This window comes from Anguilla rostrata, chromosome 5 (genome assembly GCF_018555375.3).
Source record: "Anguilla rostrata isolate EN2019 chromosome 5, ASM1855537v3, whole genome shotgun sequence".
Lineage (NCBI taxonomy): Eukaryota > Metazoa > Chordata > Actinopteri > Anguilliformes > Anguillidae > Anguilla > Anguilla rostrata.
In genome coordinates, this window is record NC_057937.1 from 43,394,272 (window position 1) to 43,410,657 (window position 16,386).

At 47.9% G+C, this 16,386-nt stretch overlaps 1 protein-coding gene across 1 annotated transcript in view; it reads left to right on the forward strand.

Moving 5' to 3' along the window:
• The window catches only part of myo1ea (myosin IEa), a 52,318-nt gene extending 36,818 nt beyond the window's left edge, over nt 1-15,500 (forward strand). The window contains exons 16-29 of the mRNA XM_064336377.1: nt 964-1,045; nt 2,530-2,636; nt 3,656-3,754; nt 4,555-4,699; nt 6,895-7,009; nt 7,242-7,425; nt 7,944-8,072; nt 9,796-9,942; nt 10,249-10,406; nt 10,897-10,986; nt 11,445-11,655; nt 12,143-12,178; nt 13,252-13,421; nt 13,659-15,500. Coding sequence (XP_064192447.1) covers nt 964-1,045; nt 2,530-2,636; nt 3,656-3,754; nt 4,555-4,699; nt 6,895-7,009; nt 7,242-7,425; nt 7,944-8,072; nt 9,796-9,942; nt 10,249-10,406; nt 10,897-10,986; nt 11,445-11,655; nt 12,143-12,178; nt 13,252-13,421; nt 13,659-13,735 — 1,750 coding nt within the window. The 3' untranslated portion in view covers nt 13,736-15,500. The remainder of the gene's footprint in view (nt 1-963; nt 1,046-2,529; nt 2,637-3,655; nt 3,755-4,554; nt 4,700-6,894; nt 7,010-7,241; nt 7,426-7,943; nt 8,073-9,795; nt 9,943-10,248; nt 10,407-10,896; nt 10,987-11,444; nt 11,656-12,142; nt 12,179-13,251; nt 13,422-13,658) is intronic.
• The last annotated feature ends 886 nt before the right edge of the window (nt 15,501-16,386 follow it).

Genomic DNA, 16,386 nt, shown 5'->3' on the forward strand with positions numbered 1-16,386 from the left:
CAGATGAACCGGGGAGGGGCGGAGTCCCCCGTCTTCGGGGGTGACCCCAGGAGCAGGTCACCTCTCCTCTTTGTCAAGTTCAGTTCCCCCCAATCTGCAGCGAGGAATAAAAAGCTTTCTTATTGTTCGCTGGGCATTGTCAGCCAGCTGCTGGTCTCTCCGCACACATGCAGAGCTGGCTACACACACTCACCCCTCCCCCACCCGTCAGCTCTCCTGCTCCCCTTATAAAAACACTCACGGGAACAAAGCATAGTTCTTGTAAAACTATGTGTTTGAGTTCAAAGTAACATGATTAATAATAACGTGTGATACACACTTGAGCTGTGTGATATTTGAAGTTATTTTGTAGCTCAGTTATTTAAAAGGCACCAATTACCGTTTTAATTGCTTTAGTTCATTTCATGCTGTTTTTATCAAATTTGGCAAAAAATAGCCTTTTGTTTTATGTTGTTCTCTCTTCAAGAAGAGAGGTGAAATGGCTTCAAAATATAAAAATATGTTCAGCCTATTGGTCATTGCACCAAGTATGCTGGGAATGTTCACAAGTAAATGCTACATTCAGGCCATCGTGAATTCGTCTTAGTCTACATCTTTTATAGATCGAACGAACGGAGCGAAAGAATGTAAAAAGAATATTTCAGTCCCACAAAAAATGTTTTGTGTTGCAACTGCATCTCGCCTAACTATGCAAAAGTTCAAGTTTGGCTCAAAACCACAGCTATCCCAAATACGGTTCGGTTTCCAGTGCTCCACAGCAGAAAGGATTGTAGCGCTGGGTTTGCATTATGAATTCCAAAGACCAAAGTTTGCTTAAGAAAGCTGTCCAGGGGTGGAAAAACTAGCATGTCCAACTTGTGGGGTTTTTTAATTCTGAGAAATCCTCTGAAGGTCCTCCATCTCGCCTGAGCAGCCCCAGACTCCCTGTTCATTTCTCTCTGTTTCTTCGGTTCTCATTGACAGACCTTTCATCCGGGCCTTGTTCCCAGAGAACCTCAACGCTGAAAAGAAGGGCAGGCCGACCACGGCTGGCAGCAAAATCAAGGTGTGTGGAGCGAAAGTGTGTCTGTGCGTCTGTGCGTGGAGAGAAAGTGTGTCTGTGCGTCTGAGAAAAGGTGTGTCTGTGCGTCTGAGAGAAATTGCGTCTGTGTGAAAGTGTGTGTGAAAGTGTGTCTGTGCGTCTGAGAGAAATTGCGTCTGTGTGAAAGTGTGTGTGTGAAAGTGTGTCTGTGCGTCTGAGAGAAATTGCGTCTGTGTGAAAGTGTCTGTGCGTCTGAGAGAAAGTGTGTCTGTGCGTCTGAGAGAAATTGCGTCTGTGAAAGTGTGTCTGTGTGAAAGTCTGTCTGTGCGTCTGAGAGAAATTGCGTCTGTGTGAAAGTGTGTCTGTGCGTCTGAGAGAAATTGCGTCTGTGTGAAAGTGTGTCTGTGTGAAAGTGTGTCTGTGCGTCTGAGAGAAAGTGTGTCTGTGCGTCTGAGAGAAATTGCGTCTGTGTGAAAGTGTGTCTGTGCGTCTGAGAGAAAGTGCATCTGTGTGAAAGTGTGTCTGTGCGTCTGAGAGAAATTGCGTCTGTGTGAAAGTGTCTGTGCGTCTGAGAGAAAGTGTGTCTGTGCGTCTGAGAGAAATTGCGTCTGTGAAAGTGTGTCTGTGTGAAAGTCTGTCTGTGCGTCTGAGAGAAATTGCGTCTGTGTGAAAGTGTGTCTGTGCGTCTGAGAGAAAGTGTGTCTGTGCGTGGAGAGAAAGTGTGTCTGTGCGTGGAGAGAAAGTGTGTCTGTGCGTCTGAGAGAAAGTGTGTCTGTGCGTCTGAGAGAAAGTGCGTCTGTGTGAAAGTGTGTCTGTGCGTCTGAGAGAAAGTGTGTCTGTGTGAAAGTGTGTTTATGCGTCTGTGTGAAAGTGTGTCTGTGTGAAAGTGTGTCTGTGCTGTCCGAGCATGCTCTCGTGTGCAGCTGAATGCCAGGCAGTCTCACCTGGGCAGTCCTTTCCCTGTCTGTCCAGGTGCAGCTCGTCTGGGGCAAGCAATGAAAGGGTCTTTTACTCGGCTGTTGTTTCAGTACAGTCTGTATCGAGACTGGATGTCAGCACCAGGGTGTCACTGTCTAGCGCGCGATCAGCGTCTGTGTGCGAGTCCGCCACCCATTTCTGTGCTCTGCTCACATCAGGGAAAACAGCCATAATAAGGCCGCTCTTATGAGAATCTCAAAAATCTGTTCCTGTCAGCTTATTCAAATTAATAATATTTTCATTTTTATTTGTCAAACTTGTTTGATTTACTTTTTTATTGGGTATAAATAAAAAGGGCATTTCCTTATTATCTTGTTATCTTAATCACAGAGTAATTATAAGCAAGGTTGCTGAGTTGGGCCTAAACTTATATTAATATGTCAACAGAGAAGTAATGCTGGAACATTTTGCAGGGAAATGTCTAGCATCCAAAGCTAAGAGAAATGCATGTTTACTTTTTTGTGTGTGCCTGCCATTGAATCCACTCAGGGTTTTTAGGATTGACAGTTTATTTCTCCTCCCCCTCTCAGAAACAAGCCAATGACCTGGTGGGGACCCTGATGAAGTGCACCCCACACTACATCCGCTGCATCAAGCCCAACGAGACCAAGAAGCCCAGGGACTGGGAGGAGAGCCGGTGAGGGACAGGGACCTTCCGGGACCTTCCGACACGTTCAGGGACTTCCTTTACCCTCTTTGCTCAGATGCCTTGAGTTTATGGTCCCATCCGATTATGTCTTCTGGCTGGCTGCGTAATCCTCTGGGGCGTTTTGGCTCTGATTGGTCGGTAGGGTAGGGACCTGGGCTTCTGGTTTGGCTGCTTCAGCTGTGATGGAATAGTTGTGTTGGGTCAGTGTTTCAGGTAAAGTAGTTACTTGAGAGAATGCATCAGGAATGTAAGTCTTTCATCCAGATACTCCGGTTTCAAGAATTTTAACCCTTCACTGACTGGAATTGTTACTTCTATTACTGTAGCATTATTAAATAGGCTGCTCTGTTTAGTAGCTGTGGATCATAGTATAAATTACCAAATAATCAAAACCGCAGTAATCTGGATCTCCTCACAACAGTCATTGGTTTTTTTGTCATTGGCTTTCTGAATTAGGCTTCTTTCCAGCAGCCTGCTGCATTATCTATAACCTATATAGATAAAATATAACCTTGGCCTCTTCTGTGAACTGTTTGACTTTGTTCTGGCCCTTCTTGAGATTAAGACTTTCATTTTCCTGTGTTGTTTTCTTTAGCAAGTTCCTGCATTGTTTTTCTTGAGTGCTAGGACATGCTCCTTTGTCTAGGGTTTCTAGTATTTCAGGGTTTTTTCATTATTGGAAAGTGTGACTCATTTCTATCTAATGATCACCTTTTTGCGTCCGTGATAATAGATATTGACGTGTTGTAATTGTGTATGGTAGTTACAGATTAATACCTGTTTGGTCAGCTGACCAACATGAGCGTTGGGTGTTATTTAATTTCTAAGGGTAGTTTTTTGTATGGGAGTTGTACTATAATGTTTGGAGTCTGAAGTTCAGGCTTAGGTTTTGCTTTGTTTGTCAGGCATCCATGATGGTCATTTGGGGGACAGGGAGTTGTATTAGCCACCACCCACCCCATCCCCTGTGCCCCCACTTTAATCTCCCATGTCCCGTCTCTCTCCAGAGTAAAGCACCAAGTGGAATATCTGGGTCTGAAAGAGAACATCCGTGTGCGGCGTGCTGGCTACGCCTACAGGAGGGTGTTCCGGAAGTTTCTCAACAGGTAGGGACTCCGCAAGTATTCTCTATCCCCGTCTCCCCTGAACTATCTCACTTTCTCTGCACCCGCACTCTGTACCTCTGCCTCTCTCTCTCTCTTTCTTTCTCTCATTAAATCTCTCACTTTCTCTGTACCCGCATTCTGTACCTCTCTCTCTCTCTCTCTCATTAAATCTCTCACTTTCTCTGTACCCGCACTCTGTACCGCTCTCTCGCTCTCTCTGCGCCCTCACGCTGCACCTCTCCCTCTTGCTGTGTAATCCCTCCCTCTTTGTTCCCTTCTTTATCTCGCTCTTGATCTGTCTCTCTTAGTCCCCCTGTGGAATGGACAGGGTCTTCATTTTTGAAGTGGTCAGGAAGTCCTCATTCTGCTGATGTTTGTATTGGCGTGACTCAGAGAACAGGGTGTGTGCAGGGCCCAATGAGAGGGGGCACTGCGGAGGCCCGGTATCAGAGGGCGTGGGGTTTGAGCTGGGAGGCTGTGAGACCCCTCTGCTCTTGGGAAGGACAGACAGGTGTGGCCCTGGTCTGGCTCCGCCTCTCTCTGTCTGGCACACGCTCACTCTGTAGCCACTTCCTTAATCTTCGCTCAAGATACTGTGACACTATCCCACGCGGAGTGGCACAGGTGGTTGTTCTCTCAGAGTCATTTCAACAAGGTCAAGCACAGGACACACACGTGCATGCCACACACACACACACGTTCTCACACGTACACACACTTACACACACACACACACACACGTTCTCACCCTTACCGCTCTCTCTCTCTCTATATTGCGTCCCTCCGCCTCTCCTCTCCAGGTACGCCATTCTGACCAAGGAGTCGTGGCCGACGTGGCGCGGGGACGAGAAGCAGGGCGTCCTCCACCTGCTGCGCTCCGTCAACATGGACCAGGACCAGTACCAGCTGGGCCACACCAAGCTCTTCATCAAAGCCCCCGAATCGGTACGACCCCGCCGGCCCGCGGACTTCCTGCAGAGCTCCCCGCCGTGGGACCCTGCCCCCCGCTCGCTCGATTGGCCGCGTGTCAGCGCTGACTGAGGTCGCCACGGATACGTCATCTATTAATCATCAGCGGTCATGGTCCACATCATCGGAAATAGAATGAGAATGGTTGGGGTCCCAGTTACCACGACTGTGAGATGAGGGTGACTCAGATCCTGTGTATGTTTGCGTGGGTGTGTGTGTGTGTGTGAGTGTGTGTGAGTGTATGTGAGTGTGTGTGTGTGTGTGTGTGAGTGTGTGTGAGTGTGTGTGTGTGTGTATGTCCGGGAGGTCAGGTTTAATCAAGCTTACATCTTGTGTGTTAATCCAGCATCAAACTGTGGCGTTCAGCAGGGCTGCTCTGAAGGAGCATTGCTGTGGTGAGGAGCCTCTTTTCCCCACAGAGTGAGCAGTTTTCTCTCTCTCTGCTTATGAAAGCTCTGCTTGTGCCAGGCCTGTGACCTCACTTATTGACATTTCCACGTGTACCTGAATCAGCCCTTGTGGCTGAGGGTGAATGTGCGATCATAGCGTCAGTGTGCCAAGCCCCGCCCCTCGCCCCCCCCCCCCCCCCCCCTACAGGCCCGCCCTTGTGGGGCCTCACGCCACTGGGCGTCTCGGATATTAAATAAGGGAGGGGCTGGCAAGGAGCTGCCATGCTTCTGAAAACAACCCCCCCCACCCCCCGCCCTGCCCTGATAAGGCCTTGACACACAGTAATTAGTATGTGACCTGTACAATTTCTCTCCCCCCCTTCCGTATGTAGTTATATAAGGCAGTCCAGCTCCTTGCCAGCTCGTACTGATGAAATGCATACAGTCTCTCAATGTGGATAGCATTTTTTCTTCTCACAAAATTGACAAATAAACACTTTTAATGGCTTGTTTAGCGTCCGCCAGGGGGGGCGTCACAGACTCTGGTAAAGCTTAACAGGAGAATGTGAGGACATAGCTGGATTAACTCTGTATGGAGGTACCCAGCGTGGGGGCTGGGGTCTGTGCTCTTCACAGCGAGCGAATCAGACGGTTCGGGTTCGGGTTCGGGTCCTTCCCCCCCCCCCCGGCCCTGGCTGGCAGGGCAGTGCCCAGGCGGCGGCGGTGCCTGTACCAGGCAGCTTCCAGGGGCTCACGAGCGGGCGCGGGAGCGGGCACAGGATGTTTAGTCTCTGCGAGAGCGCGGCGATGTGGCCGTGGTGACGGAGCACAGGAAATGCCGGGGCAGCAGGGAAATGAGTCCGCGCAGGGCGGACCCGGTACACCGGGCCCCTGGATGCCGGGGGGTGGGGGGAGGGGGCTGTTTACACACAGAAGCACTCTGGGTAAATGCAGGTCTGTGTCCCTTGTCTTTCAGTGGTCTGTTCATTAACTGGGGGGCTTTCATAAGGAGTGACCTTTTGCTCCACTGATGTGGCTCTACCTCAAATTTTTTTCCCGCTTTGTACGTTTTTAAACTTTCGTTCTCTATTTTTAGTCATACTTTTCTGCTGGATAAGGGAAGCTGTTGTGTAAACATAGGAGGAAATAAAAATATACTATTTATGTTTAATGTTGAATGTAGCAAGCATACTGTATACTGGTTAGAATAACTGTGAAGGTTATATAAAGGGCCTTAGTGCTCCAGGGACACAGCTCGGTCTCACAGGATGTTTTATGTAACCGTCTCATTTATAACAAGATAATGTAACTTTGATTGAAACCCAGAAGGCAGAATCCAGCTGATAAGCATATGAGACAGCGGTAAATAAACACACATTTTCCGCCATTTAAGAAGAGACATGGCATGTCTTAAGTTGCTTTTGATGCTCCATATATGTATGTATTTTCAAGCATATTAGATGTAGACATCTGGAAGTCATGCTGAGTCAGCATTATGTGTAATGTGAAGTCTACCTTTTTTGTAATGTATGAAAGTGCGTATGTTTGTCTATGTACTGAAGTGTTTTGAAGTTTTGCGTCACTGTATCAGCTGTGTGTGCATGTCGTGAGTGCATGTCGTGTGTGTGTGTGCGTGTATGTGTGTGTGTGTGTGTGTGTGTGTGCGTGTCGTGAGTGCATGTCGTATGTGTGTGCGTGTGTGTGTGTGCGCGCGCGCGTGCGTGTGCATGTATGAATATGTTCAGGTGTTTAACGGTGTGATTTCTGCCTCCACGTGTGCAGCTGTTTCTGCTGGAGGAAACGAGGGATCGTAAGTTTGACGGCTACGCCAGGGCCATCCAGAGAACGTGGAGGAAGTACATGGCCCGGAAGAAGTACGTCCAGATGAGGGAAGAAGGTACAGAAAAACGAAACGCGTTTGCTATTGTGCTGGTGTGGAGTTGGGCACAAAAGGGCAGTGTTGCGGTTCCCAGTTCTCTTTTCTGGAGAAACTTTTATCATCTTAAATTTGTCCCTCTTCGCTGGAAACGCCAAACACCTGTCTCTCCCTCTGAGCGTTAATGTGTGTCTCCACTCTGACTGTGCCGTCGTCTTCTGTGCCTCCTCTCCCTTCTCCTCTGGCCCTCCAGCCTCCGACCTGCTCCTGAACCGGAAGGAGAGGCGGAGGCACAGCCTGAACAGGAACTTCGTGGGGGACTACCTGGGCATGGACGACCGGCCGGAACTGCGGCAGTTCCTGGCCAAGAGGGAGAAGATCGACTTCTCCGACAAAGTCACCAAATATGACCGCCGTTTCAAGGTGCCCCAAGACGCGCCTTCGCTCTTAGCTAGCTTTGGGGTTCCAGGGGCTCTAACCCGCAGGCATTGGGCTGATTGCTGTGCAGTGGCATGAGAAATGCACTGTAAAAATGCCCTGTTTCCTGAAGAGCAATGAAGGGCGCTCTCATAGTTTTAGCTGTGGGCTTCAAATGCTTGAAGACAAACTTCAAAATGATATATTCCCTCTGTTTATCTAGCAAGCTTAATCATAAACTCTGAATTCTCATAATGTGGTTAAAATCCCACGCAAGCCTCTCTGTCAATTTTCCGCTGGCTTACTGGGGCAAAAGGCTGATTTTTATGGTGGAGAATATAATTATCCCTGCAGAGCATTTTTATCCTCATGGGAGGACAGATGAAGGGAGTCTCGCTCGCGTGGAATTCCGCTGTAACAGGAGAGGGAATGTAACTCTCCCACACGTTCATTCACTCTCTCCGGCTCTCTAGCTCTATCTACCGCTCGACTCTGTTCTCACTTTGATTCTTTTTCTTTTGGCCAGAGCATAAGGGAGCCTGATCCTGAGCGTGGTGGTGTACCTGATTGGGCGGGAGAAGGTGAAGCAGGGCCCAGAGCGAGGCCTGGTGATGGAGGTCCTGAAGCGAAGGATTGAGGTGGAGAAGATTTTGGCCGTGTCCCTAAGGTGAGCCTGCAAGGGCCCCTGAGGTTGGGGGTAGGGCTACACAAGGGCCTCTGATTGGGGGAGGGGCTACACAAGGGCCTCAGATAGGGGGAGGGGCTACACAATTGCCCCTGATAGGGGGAGGGGTTACCCAATGGCCCCTGATAGGGGGAGCGGCTATACAGGCTTTACTGTAGTACATATTTCACATGGATGGTACACACATGTTCCCTCCCTAGAATATAATGGAATACATTTTATTAACATAGACAAAAGATCAAATGTGAAGAGGTTTGCACATGCTAACTATAGTAATGATAGCTAAATCACAAGACCTGATATCATCAGTAACAAGTTTGTATGTAATTGACACATTGTGCAAAGGCTGGCGTAGCAGAAATGAAACTGGGCTTAAATAAAATGGGTCTGGCTGTACTGTATGGGAATGGGATGGGTCTGAATTGTTGGGGTCTCTTCGGAGGTTTCTCTGTACCGCTGGGACACGGCCTTCCTCTTCCTGATGGACGTGAGGGAGAGAGAGGCGAGCCGTCCTGTGAGAAAGCTTGGAGTCCGGGGAGGAGGGGGTGTTAAAGTTTAATGAGTCGCGGCGCGTCTGAGCGCCCCGGCCCGCGGTACGAGGCCGAGCGTAATGAGAAACACGCGGGCCCGGCTAGCTGCAGAAACGCGCGCGGGGCGACTTCAAAAGGGGCCCCCCCGCCCCCAGGTTTAGATCCCTCTCTCCTCCGGTTCTGCCTTTAATGTCGCGCGTGACGTTGCAGACATCTGCGAAACATTCTGAGCCCCGCTCGTATATGTCAGCTCCTCTGTGCGAAAGTCAAGCGCTTTATATATAGACGGAGAAGGGCGCCCAGGGCCTGTGAAACGCAGCCCTTTTTTATCTGACGCTCGGTCACGGAAAGATAAGCTCGCGCCCGCGTCCTTTTTTTCCTTTTATCTCTCTCTCTCTCTCCCGGAGCGCTGTCGCTGACTGGCCCCGTGACCAGGCGAGGATTCCAGGTCATGTGCACTTCACCGGACTTGATATGAACCCGAGTTCCGCGGTTTATTATTAGCCGTGCAGATAATCAGTAGGGACCCGATAGTGAGAGGTATGCGGGACAGGTAATGGAGAAACGCGGTATTGCCGTGAAACAAGTGCTGCGGAGCCTTCCCAGCCTTCGTGACCGAATTGGACGGGGGTGCGGGCGGGTAACGCAAACCAGGTGGTGCCCCTGGGGAAAGCAGGCGTTGTAAAATACTCATTAAAAAAGGACTTAACTTTATTTGGGAAGCAGTGCATCGCTGTTTGCACTGATTCCGCTCTTCACTTCTATGGTAGTTGAACGGTACTGTAACTCCTTCTGTGGCATTCAGACGCACAGCGACTCTCTCACGGACGGACAGTATGAACTAGAGAAAGACAAGAGCGTTGTGTTGGGTAGAGCGTTGATTCGCACAGCATTTTCACCATGGCAGCTGGCTACACCCTCCCCCCAATTGGAACTGCCTGGCATGTTCTAGAAAGCTCAGTCCATTTACATGTTGTTTACATACGGTCATTTGCTGCATCGTAATGATATGCATCTGCGGTTCACGCGGTAACCACAGGGGTCGGTTTTCCACCTGCTTGGCTCCAGGGAGACGTGTCCTTGAGCAACGAGGACAGACCGATGATGTCACTCTCCTCCGGTGAACGCGTGTCCTCTGACTCCGCCTCCGTCTTGCCTTCCCCCCTGTCTCTCAGCACCATGCAGGACGACTTCCTCATCCTCCACGAGCAGGAGTACGACAGTCTGCTGGAGTGCATGTTCAAGACCGAGTTCATCAGCCTGCTGGCCCGCAGGTTCGAGGAGAGGACCCAGAGGAAACTGCCGCTCAAGTTCAACACAACGTTAGTAATCAGCCCGCACAGTTACTGAGGCCCTTATCAAGGGCAACATGCATAGCTACACCTTTACTAATGCAGGTTGAGTGCCTTGCCCAAGGGTACCAAGGCACATGTATACACTAAGAGGCCCTTTTCAAGGGTAGCTCACGTTGCTAGATCTTTGCTGAAGCAATTGCTGAAGTATACCTTAACACCTCCAGTGCTCAGTGGCATTGCCCTGCCTGGTGATGAACTCCAGGTACAAGGCCAGCTTCCCCCCCAGTTTAGCAGGCGTTTGATTTCCTCTGCCCCCCCTCCCGTCCCACTCAGGCTGGACCTGAAGCTGAAGAAGGAGAGCTTTGGGCCCTGGAGCGCGGGCGGGTCCCGGCAGGTGCAGTTTGTCGCCGGGCAGGGCGACCAGGCCGTACTGCGGCCCTCGAACAAGATGCTGCAGGTCAGCATCGGACCCGGCCTGCCCAAGAACACGCGTAAGTTTCCACAGGCTGGCACGCCGGGCTGTCCTGACAAACACCACCCATGGAAACCCCATTTCCAATGGAGAGGCCATTAAAGAGAAATGATTATATGGAAGTACTGCACCCATATCATTTAAAATTCAAGTGTAGCATTATTACTGCCCGACCTGGATCCATTTGAAAGCAAGGCTGGTGCAGGCAGTGGTAGATACCTGATTGAGTTGCCCCACTTGGAGGAAACTACAGGTGAGACTGTCTGTAGAGTCCCCGCCTCTCCCCCTTCCTGTCTTTAGTCACTGCTTACATCTGTCTATTTTCTGTAGGCTCCCTCTTTTTTTATGTGGGAATTTGACACAGCATGAGTTTGCATCAGCAAGGCATCAGATATAAGTAGGATGAATGTGGTGCTTCTTGATTCAGCTTGTTTTTCTGTGCTGTGGTGAATGTTTGTTAGGAACTGCTTAAACATCGTGGGACATAACTGTCTTTTGCCCTGGTCTAGGTCCCACTAAAAAGAATGCCGCTCAGGGCCACAGGAGTCGGTCAAGAACCCACCAGAACACCCCCTCCAGGGCGGCCCCCGGGCCCCCAGGTAAGACCTGCTGTCTTGTCTTGTGAAGAATCGTCTGTTTCTCAGTGGACACATTCTCAGTTCAAAAGAGATAGCCTTCTACTGCAGAACATTTCTGAGCATCATATCAAATGTGTTTCGCCAAAAGTGACTTAGGAATGTGTATTTCACGTAGTAAGCAAACACCAACAGAGATTAAGATAGGGAAGCTCACACTCATATGAGTTCCACCATCACGTGTCTACTTCAAGATCTGAGAGACAAAAGAAGAGTTTAGAAACATTATCATTATCATAAAAGAAACATTACCTAGTGGGTTTTTAGACATTAGAACTATATAATTATACCTTCCCCTATATACAGACATATTTAAATTCTCATTTGCTATTTTTGAAGCTCCCGGATAGTGTTTTTCTGTTGAGTGAATTGTCGTTGAGTGAATAGTTGTTCAATTTTCCAACTCTGTCTTATTCAAACAGTTGCCCACCAGAATGGCGGGCTTAAAAATGCCCATCAGGCAGCCAACCAGAGGAAAGCTTCACTGGAGCATGCCAATCAGAGGCCGCAGCCTGCCAATGCAAACCGCCCCTACCTTCCACCTGCCAACGCTGTCAGCCAGGCCAAGGATAGGAGTAGCAGGCCGCACCAAAACCTGGACTTTCTGAAGGTTCCTGACTCGGGTGCTGCTGGGTGAGTTAGCAAGGCCTGCTGTGTCACACAGTGATGGCAGCTGTAATGTCTCGCCCCACACACACGCTGATACACACATACGTACCGCGCACACACACACACACTCACACACACACACAGACACACGCGCACTCTCTCTCTCTCGCTCTCTCACGCGCGCACGCGCACACACATGCGCACACATGCACATGCACGCTCTTGCGCACTCACGCAAGCATACACACACACACACACTCTCTCTCGCTCTCTCACACGTGCACGCGCACACACATGCGCACACATGCACTCTCTTGCGCACTCACGCAAGCATACACACACACACACTCTCTCTCTCTTGCTCTCTCACACACGCACGCGCACACATGCACACACACACACACACACACAGCTGGCAATATCCCTACCACACTAAGTCAGAGACTCAAAGAAACCATGGTCCCGGGCTGTGTGTTAGTGAGTGTAACCGGGATGATGTGTTCCTTTATAGTAAAGAAGCTGGAGCCCCCACATCAAATGGAGGAATGTGAGTCTTTCTGAGTGTGGCTGATGCGTTGGGTGGGGGTTTAGTCCTGGCCATGTTACAACTCACTGGCATGTTAGAGACAATCTCTCACTCCCTCCTGGTAGCGGCTGATTCTCCTTCTCTCATTCTTCTTGTCTAACAGCTTTCAGAGGGCAAAAATAATTATTTTAGGCAGTCCTCTAATCAAAACCTCATAAAGAAATAGAGAGAGGTTTAGCTCTGAGTCTGTTTAGACATTAGAATGGCATTGCTATTTATACTGTAATTCTTGTTACTCCAAACGTCTGTAAAGGCCTTGTGGGAAGAAGTTCCCTACTAAGTGCCCTACTAAATAATGATAGTTATGCTGAGTTTTTGGGGTATCAAGAAGAGCAGTCTGCTTTGAGAATACTGCGCTGTTGGTTGTTTTTGTTTTCCATTCTGTCTTTCTGGGTCAGAAAGTACTTATTGCTGACTTTGACGCAATTGGGGAAATATCATGCCGAAAATTCTTCTGGTAATTTATATGGTTTGTGTGTTTGCTTCTTGATGGTTACTAAGTTGGAGATTTCATTATAGTTGTTGCCACACCCACAACAGTAAAGTTAAATTTAGTCCTCTTTTATACTGTGAGTTTTATACTCCTTTAAAAATTGCAATTATTCTTTTTTAGGAAGACAAATTTATTTTAAGCCTTTGTAGTTGCGGATTTATTGAGTTACACTGCCACCTGGTGGTGCACATAGCAGCTACCTTACAACTGCTTCAGATTCGATGTGGGATCACTTCACACACCACTGAAAACAAACATGCAGAACAACTCGCAGGAATTCCACGTGTGTCGCTGACAAGATGTGAATTGTTGCAACAGTTCACATCTTGTTACCATGGTGCAGTGCCACAGCCATCATTGTCCCTTCACAGCCTTTCTCTGAGAAGCACAATCATGGAGATGCTGTCCTAATACCTAACCCCAGTGTTGTAGGAGGCTTTGTAGAACAACAGGCCTGTGTAACGCGAGGGTGCGTGTACTCCATGTGCAGAGAGGAGCAGTGCACTTAGCATCCCGCTCCCTCCCTGTCCCCCCTCCCCAGAGCTCACAGACAGTCGGCCGGCCGGCCCACGCCGGGAGGGGGCCGGCCTAAACCCGCCCCCAAGCCGAAACCGCAGGTGCCCCAGTGCAAGGCCCTGTACGCCTATGACGCGCAGGACACCGATGAGCTCAGCTTCAACGCCGATGATGTCATCGACATCGTCAAGGAAGGTGAGTGCGCTTTCGAGACTTTCAATGTTGTCTGATAAGACAAAGACACTAACACCAGGAACTTGGGTATTGTGGCCAGCTTAGCAATAACCTGAGCAACATACAACCAAGACGCTAAACCTTTTGTTTATCCCTTGTCGTGGAGGGGATGCCCAACCTCTGGACACCCCAGCTCAAACCGTAGAGCGATGATATGTACATCTATGGCTCAGACTCTTTCTTTGTGTGGTTGGTCAGATTCCTCAGGCTGGTGGACGGGGAGACTTCGAGGAAAGCAGGGCCTGTTCCCCAACAACTACGTCAGCAAGATCTAGACCTGCTGCAGCCTGGCAACCACCTGGAGAAGTGCACGTGTCACAGTGGGGTCTCCTGAAGGCGGGAGCAGAGAACAGCCAATCGGTAGAGGGAATGTGAGGGAGAGTGTTCCTCCATGGCCACTCGGCACTCAGGCCCATGGTGCTATTTCCTCCAATGCTAGACCAACAGGGGGAAAGCCAGGCATGTTGTGTTGACCTGAAGGAGACCAGACATTTCTTCAGGGCTGATGGCTACACAATCCCTGTGAGCACTGAACAAAACTATTTATTGTATTTATAGCTTGCTATTGTTTTCTTTGTTCTTATTTTATTTCTTTTCACATTACAAATATATTGAAAGCGAGTTGTTTTGTTTGAAGAGAGAAGGTATGCATGATGTATGGAGCTTTCACTTTATACTTCTCAATTTTTATAAGATTCTTTTAAATTTTGAAAGGTAGTTTCATTTATAGAGTCGCAGATTCTCTTGTATATTAAGGTTAAACTTCTAGGGTTTTTTATTCCAGACTAGCCTATTTTCAGTGGACATATTTGCTGCTAAGATGGATTTTACAAATAGTATTGCCTCTAAAAGTTTGAAATATCATAAACATCACAAATATTCTGTGAAATGTATATTTATTTTAGTCCACTGCAGGACTGTTTTGTACATGGATCGTTTTACTCTGGTAATAATTATAAGGACATCAATAATTTTAGTACATTGTGGTTCACATCTGCACATAATTATTAGAGGCAAAAAATCACATTATTTGAGTTGCTTCACAAACTGAAGAAGGCAACGCAAAGCCAAGCAAGTTTCTGCAAACCAAAAAAAAATAAACGTGTACTGTTTCCAGATTATCTGAACTGATTTCATCAGCATTCTCTTACCACACTTTAAATTATGGTAGGTGTAGCTTTAGTCTAATTAAGAAGACTTGGGATTACTGGGGGGGGGGGGGGGGGTTGTGAGTGTCAGTGGTTCATAAGCACTTTATGATCACAGCCTGGAACAGCTGGACTCGCCAGACCTGTGGAGACCTGTTGATTGGCCCAGGATTGGCTGAAGGACATATCTTACCAAGTATGCTTATAAGAGCTGGGGAGTCTGGGTGGAAAAAAGCAATACGAATGCGATATTGCCATTTAAATTCAATTTACTGGGAATTGGGGACAAATGGTTCCGACGGATTACTCACGATGAAAATGATTTTACGGTGTATTTTAAAGCCTTTTCTCTGCTAGTGGCATTTTGCATTCTGGTTTTTGTAGTTGGTGCTCAGGGAGGGATGGAAGACGGTCTAGTCTGACTGGAGCTATCTTTGACACTTTCCCAGTAGGGACGAGTATCCTAATCCTCAACAGAACAGACCAAAGGGCATGCTAACATATCCAGATTGTTTCTATGGTGATTTGAAGAATTTATTTTGTTTTTTTCCTTTTATTGTCATTTCTCCTCTGTGCAAGTCCCTGTTTTACCTCTGCCCACATTTTGTTCTCCAACCCCCCCCCCCCCCCCCCCTCCCTGAACGGATTTACACTGCAAACTCCCAGGACTGGTTCTTTGTTGGAGGGCATTTGAAAATGATACCTGCAATAGTGTTGAAGTTCAAGTAGCCAGTAGAACCAAGGCCTCATCTAGAAGCGATAAAGCCTTGCGTTGTTGGACAACACGTTCCCCGTCGGTGTGACTAGCACCATTGTGCAATGTTGAAAGTGGCAGAGATTGTGTAGTCGTGTCAATCATTTTATAATAAAGCATGTACTGTTCCTTTTTTAATTTGCCTCCATGTGTGATTTTCTTTAGAGTAATACTAGAATTCATTCCTTTATATCATCTTGGAGCAATGGCCATGCAGTAGCACAAAGTTTGAAACTGGTTTATGATTTTCTTGGCAAAAAAAAAAGACGCAGAGGTTATTCTGTAGATGAATGAAAACTGCTGTAGCAGCTACTGAGTGGTGGAAATAAGCCAACCATTGGCCATCTTGCTGTGCAGCACTGGAGTCATTACTTTACACACACATGTGTGTGTGTTAAAAACATTAAACCAACTACTGTAAATCAGTTCACCAATACCAAGATGTTGATAAAGGACTTACCTTGTGGTACCTCTCACTTTCTAGAGTTTTAGCATTAAGGTTTTTGGTGATCCAGACAGTTTTTGTACGTGAAGGATTTTAGATTCTGTTCACCTGTACAGTGGCTGGTTCACCCAATACAATGGCTGGTATAGGCGCATGCAGGGTTGTGGTTTAAAGTGCAAAAAATATAAACTTCAAAACTCCAAAGCAGATTGTGCAACATTATACTAAATATGCATTTTTATGTTGTGCCTTTTGGAAACACTAGGTCATATAAGCAAAATGTTATTGTACAGGTTAAATGCAAACTCACAAATGCATGAAATACCAGTAATTGCAACATGGGGGGGTTCACAAACTGCTATAAGCATCCAAAATGCCCTTCATCGCAAAAACAGCCAGTTATAAAAGCTTACAGAAAACCTCCCTGTAGGTCAGCATACAGACTTAACGGGATATTGATCACAGTTTGCAAAAATAAAGCCCCAACCTTTCAATGTAGAACCTTCATGAAGTATTATAGCCCCACACCTGTACCATATGGACAGGTAAATACCAAACCAAGGCAGAAACTAGTCACAT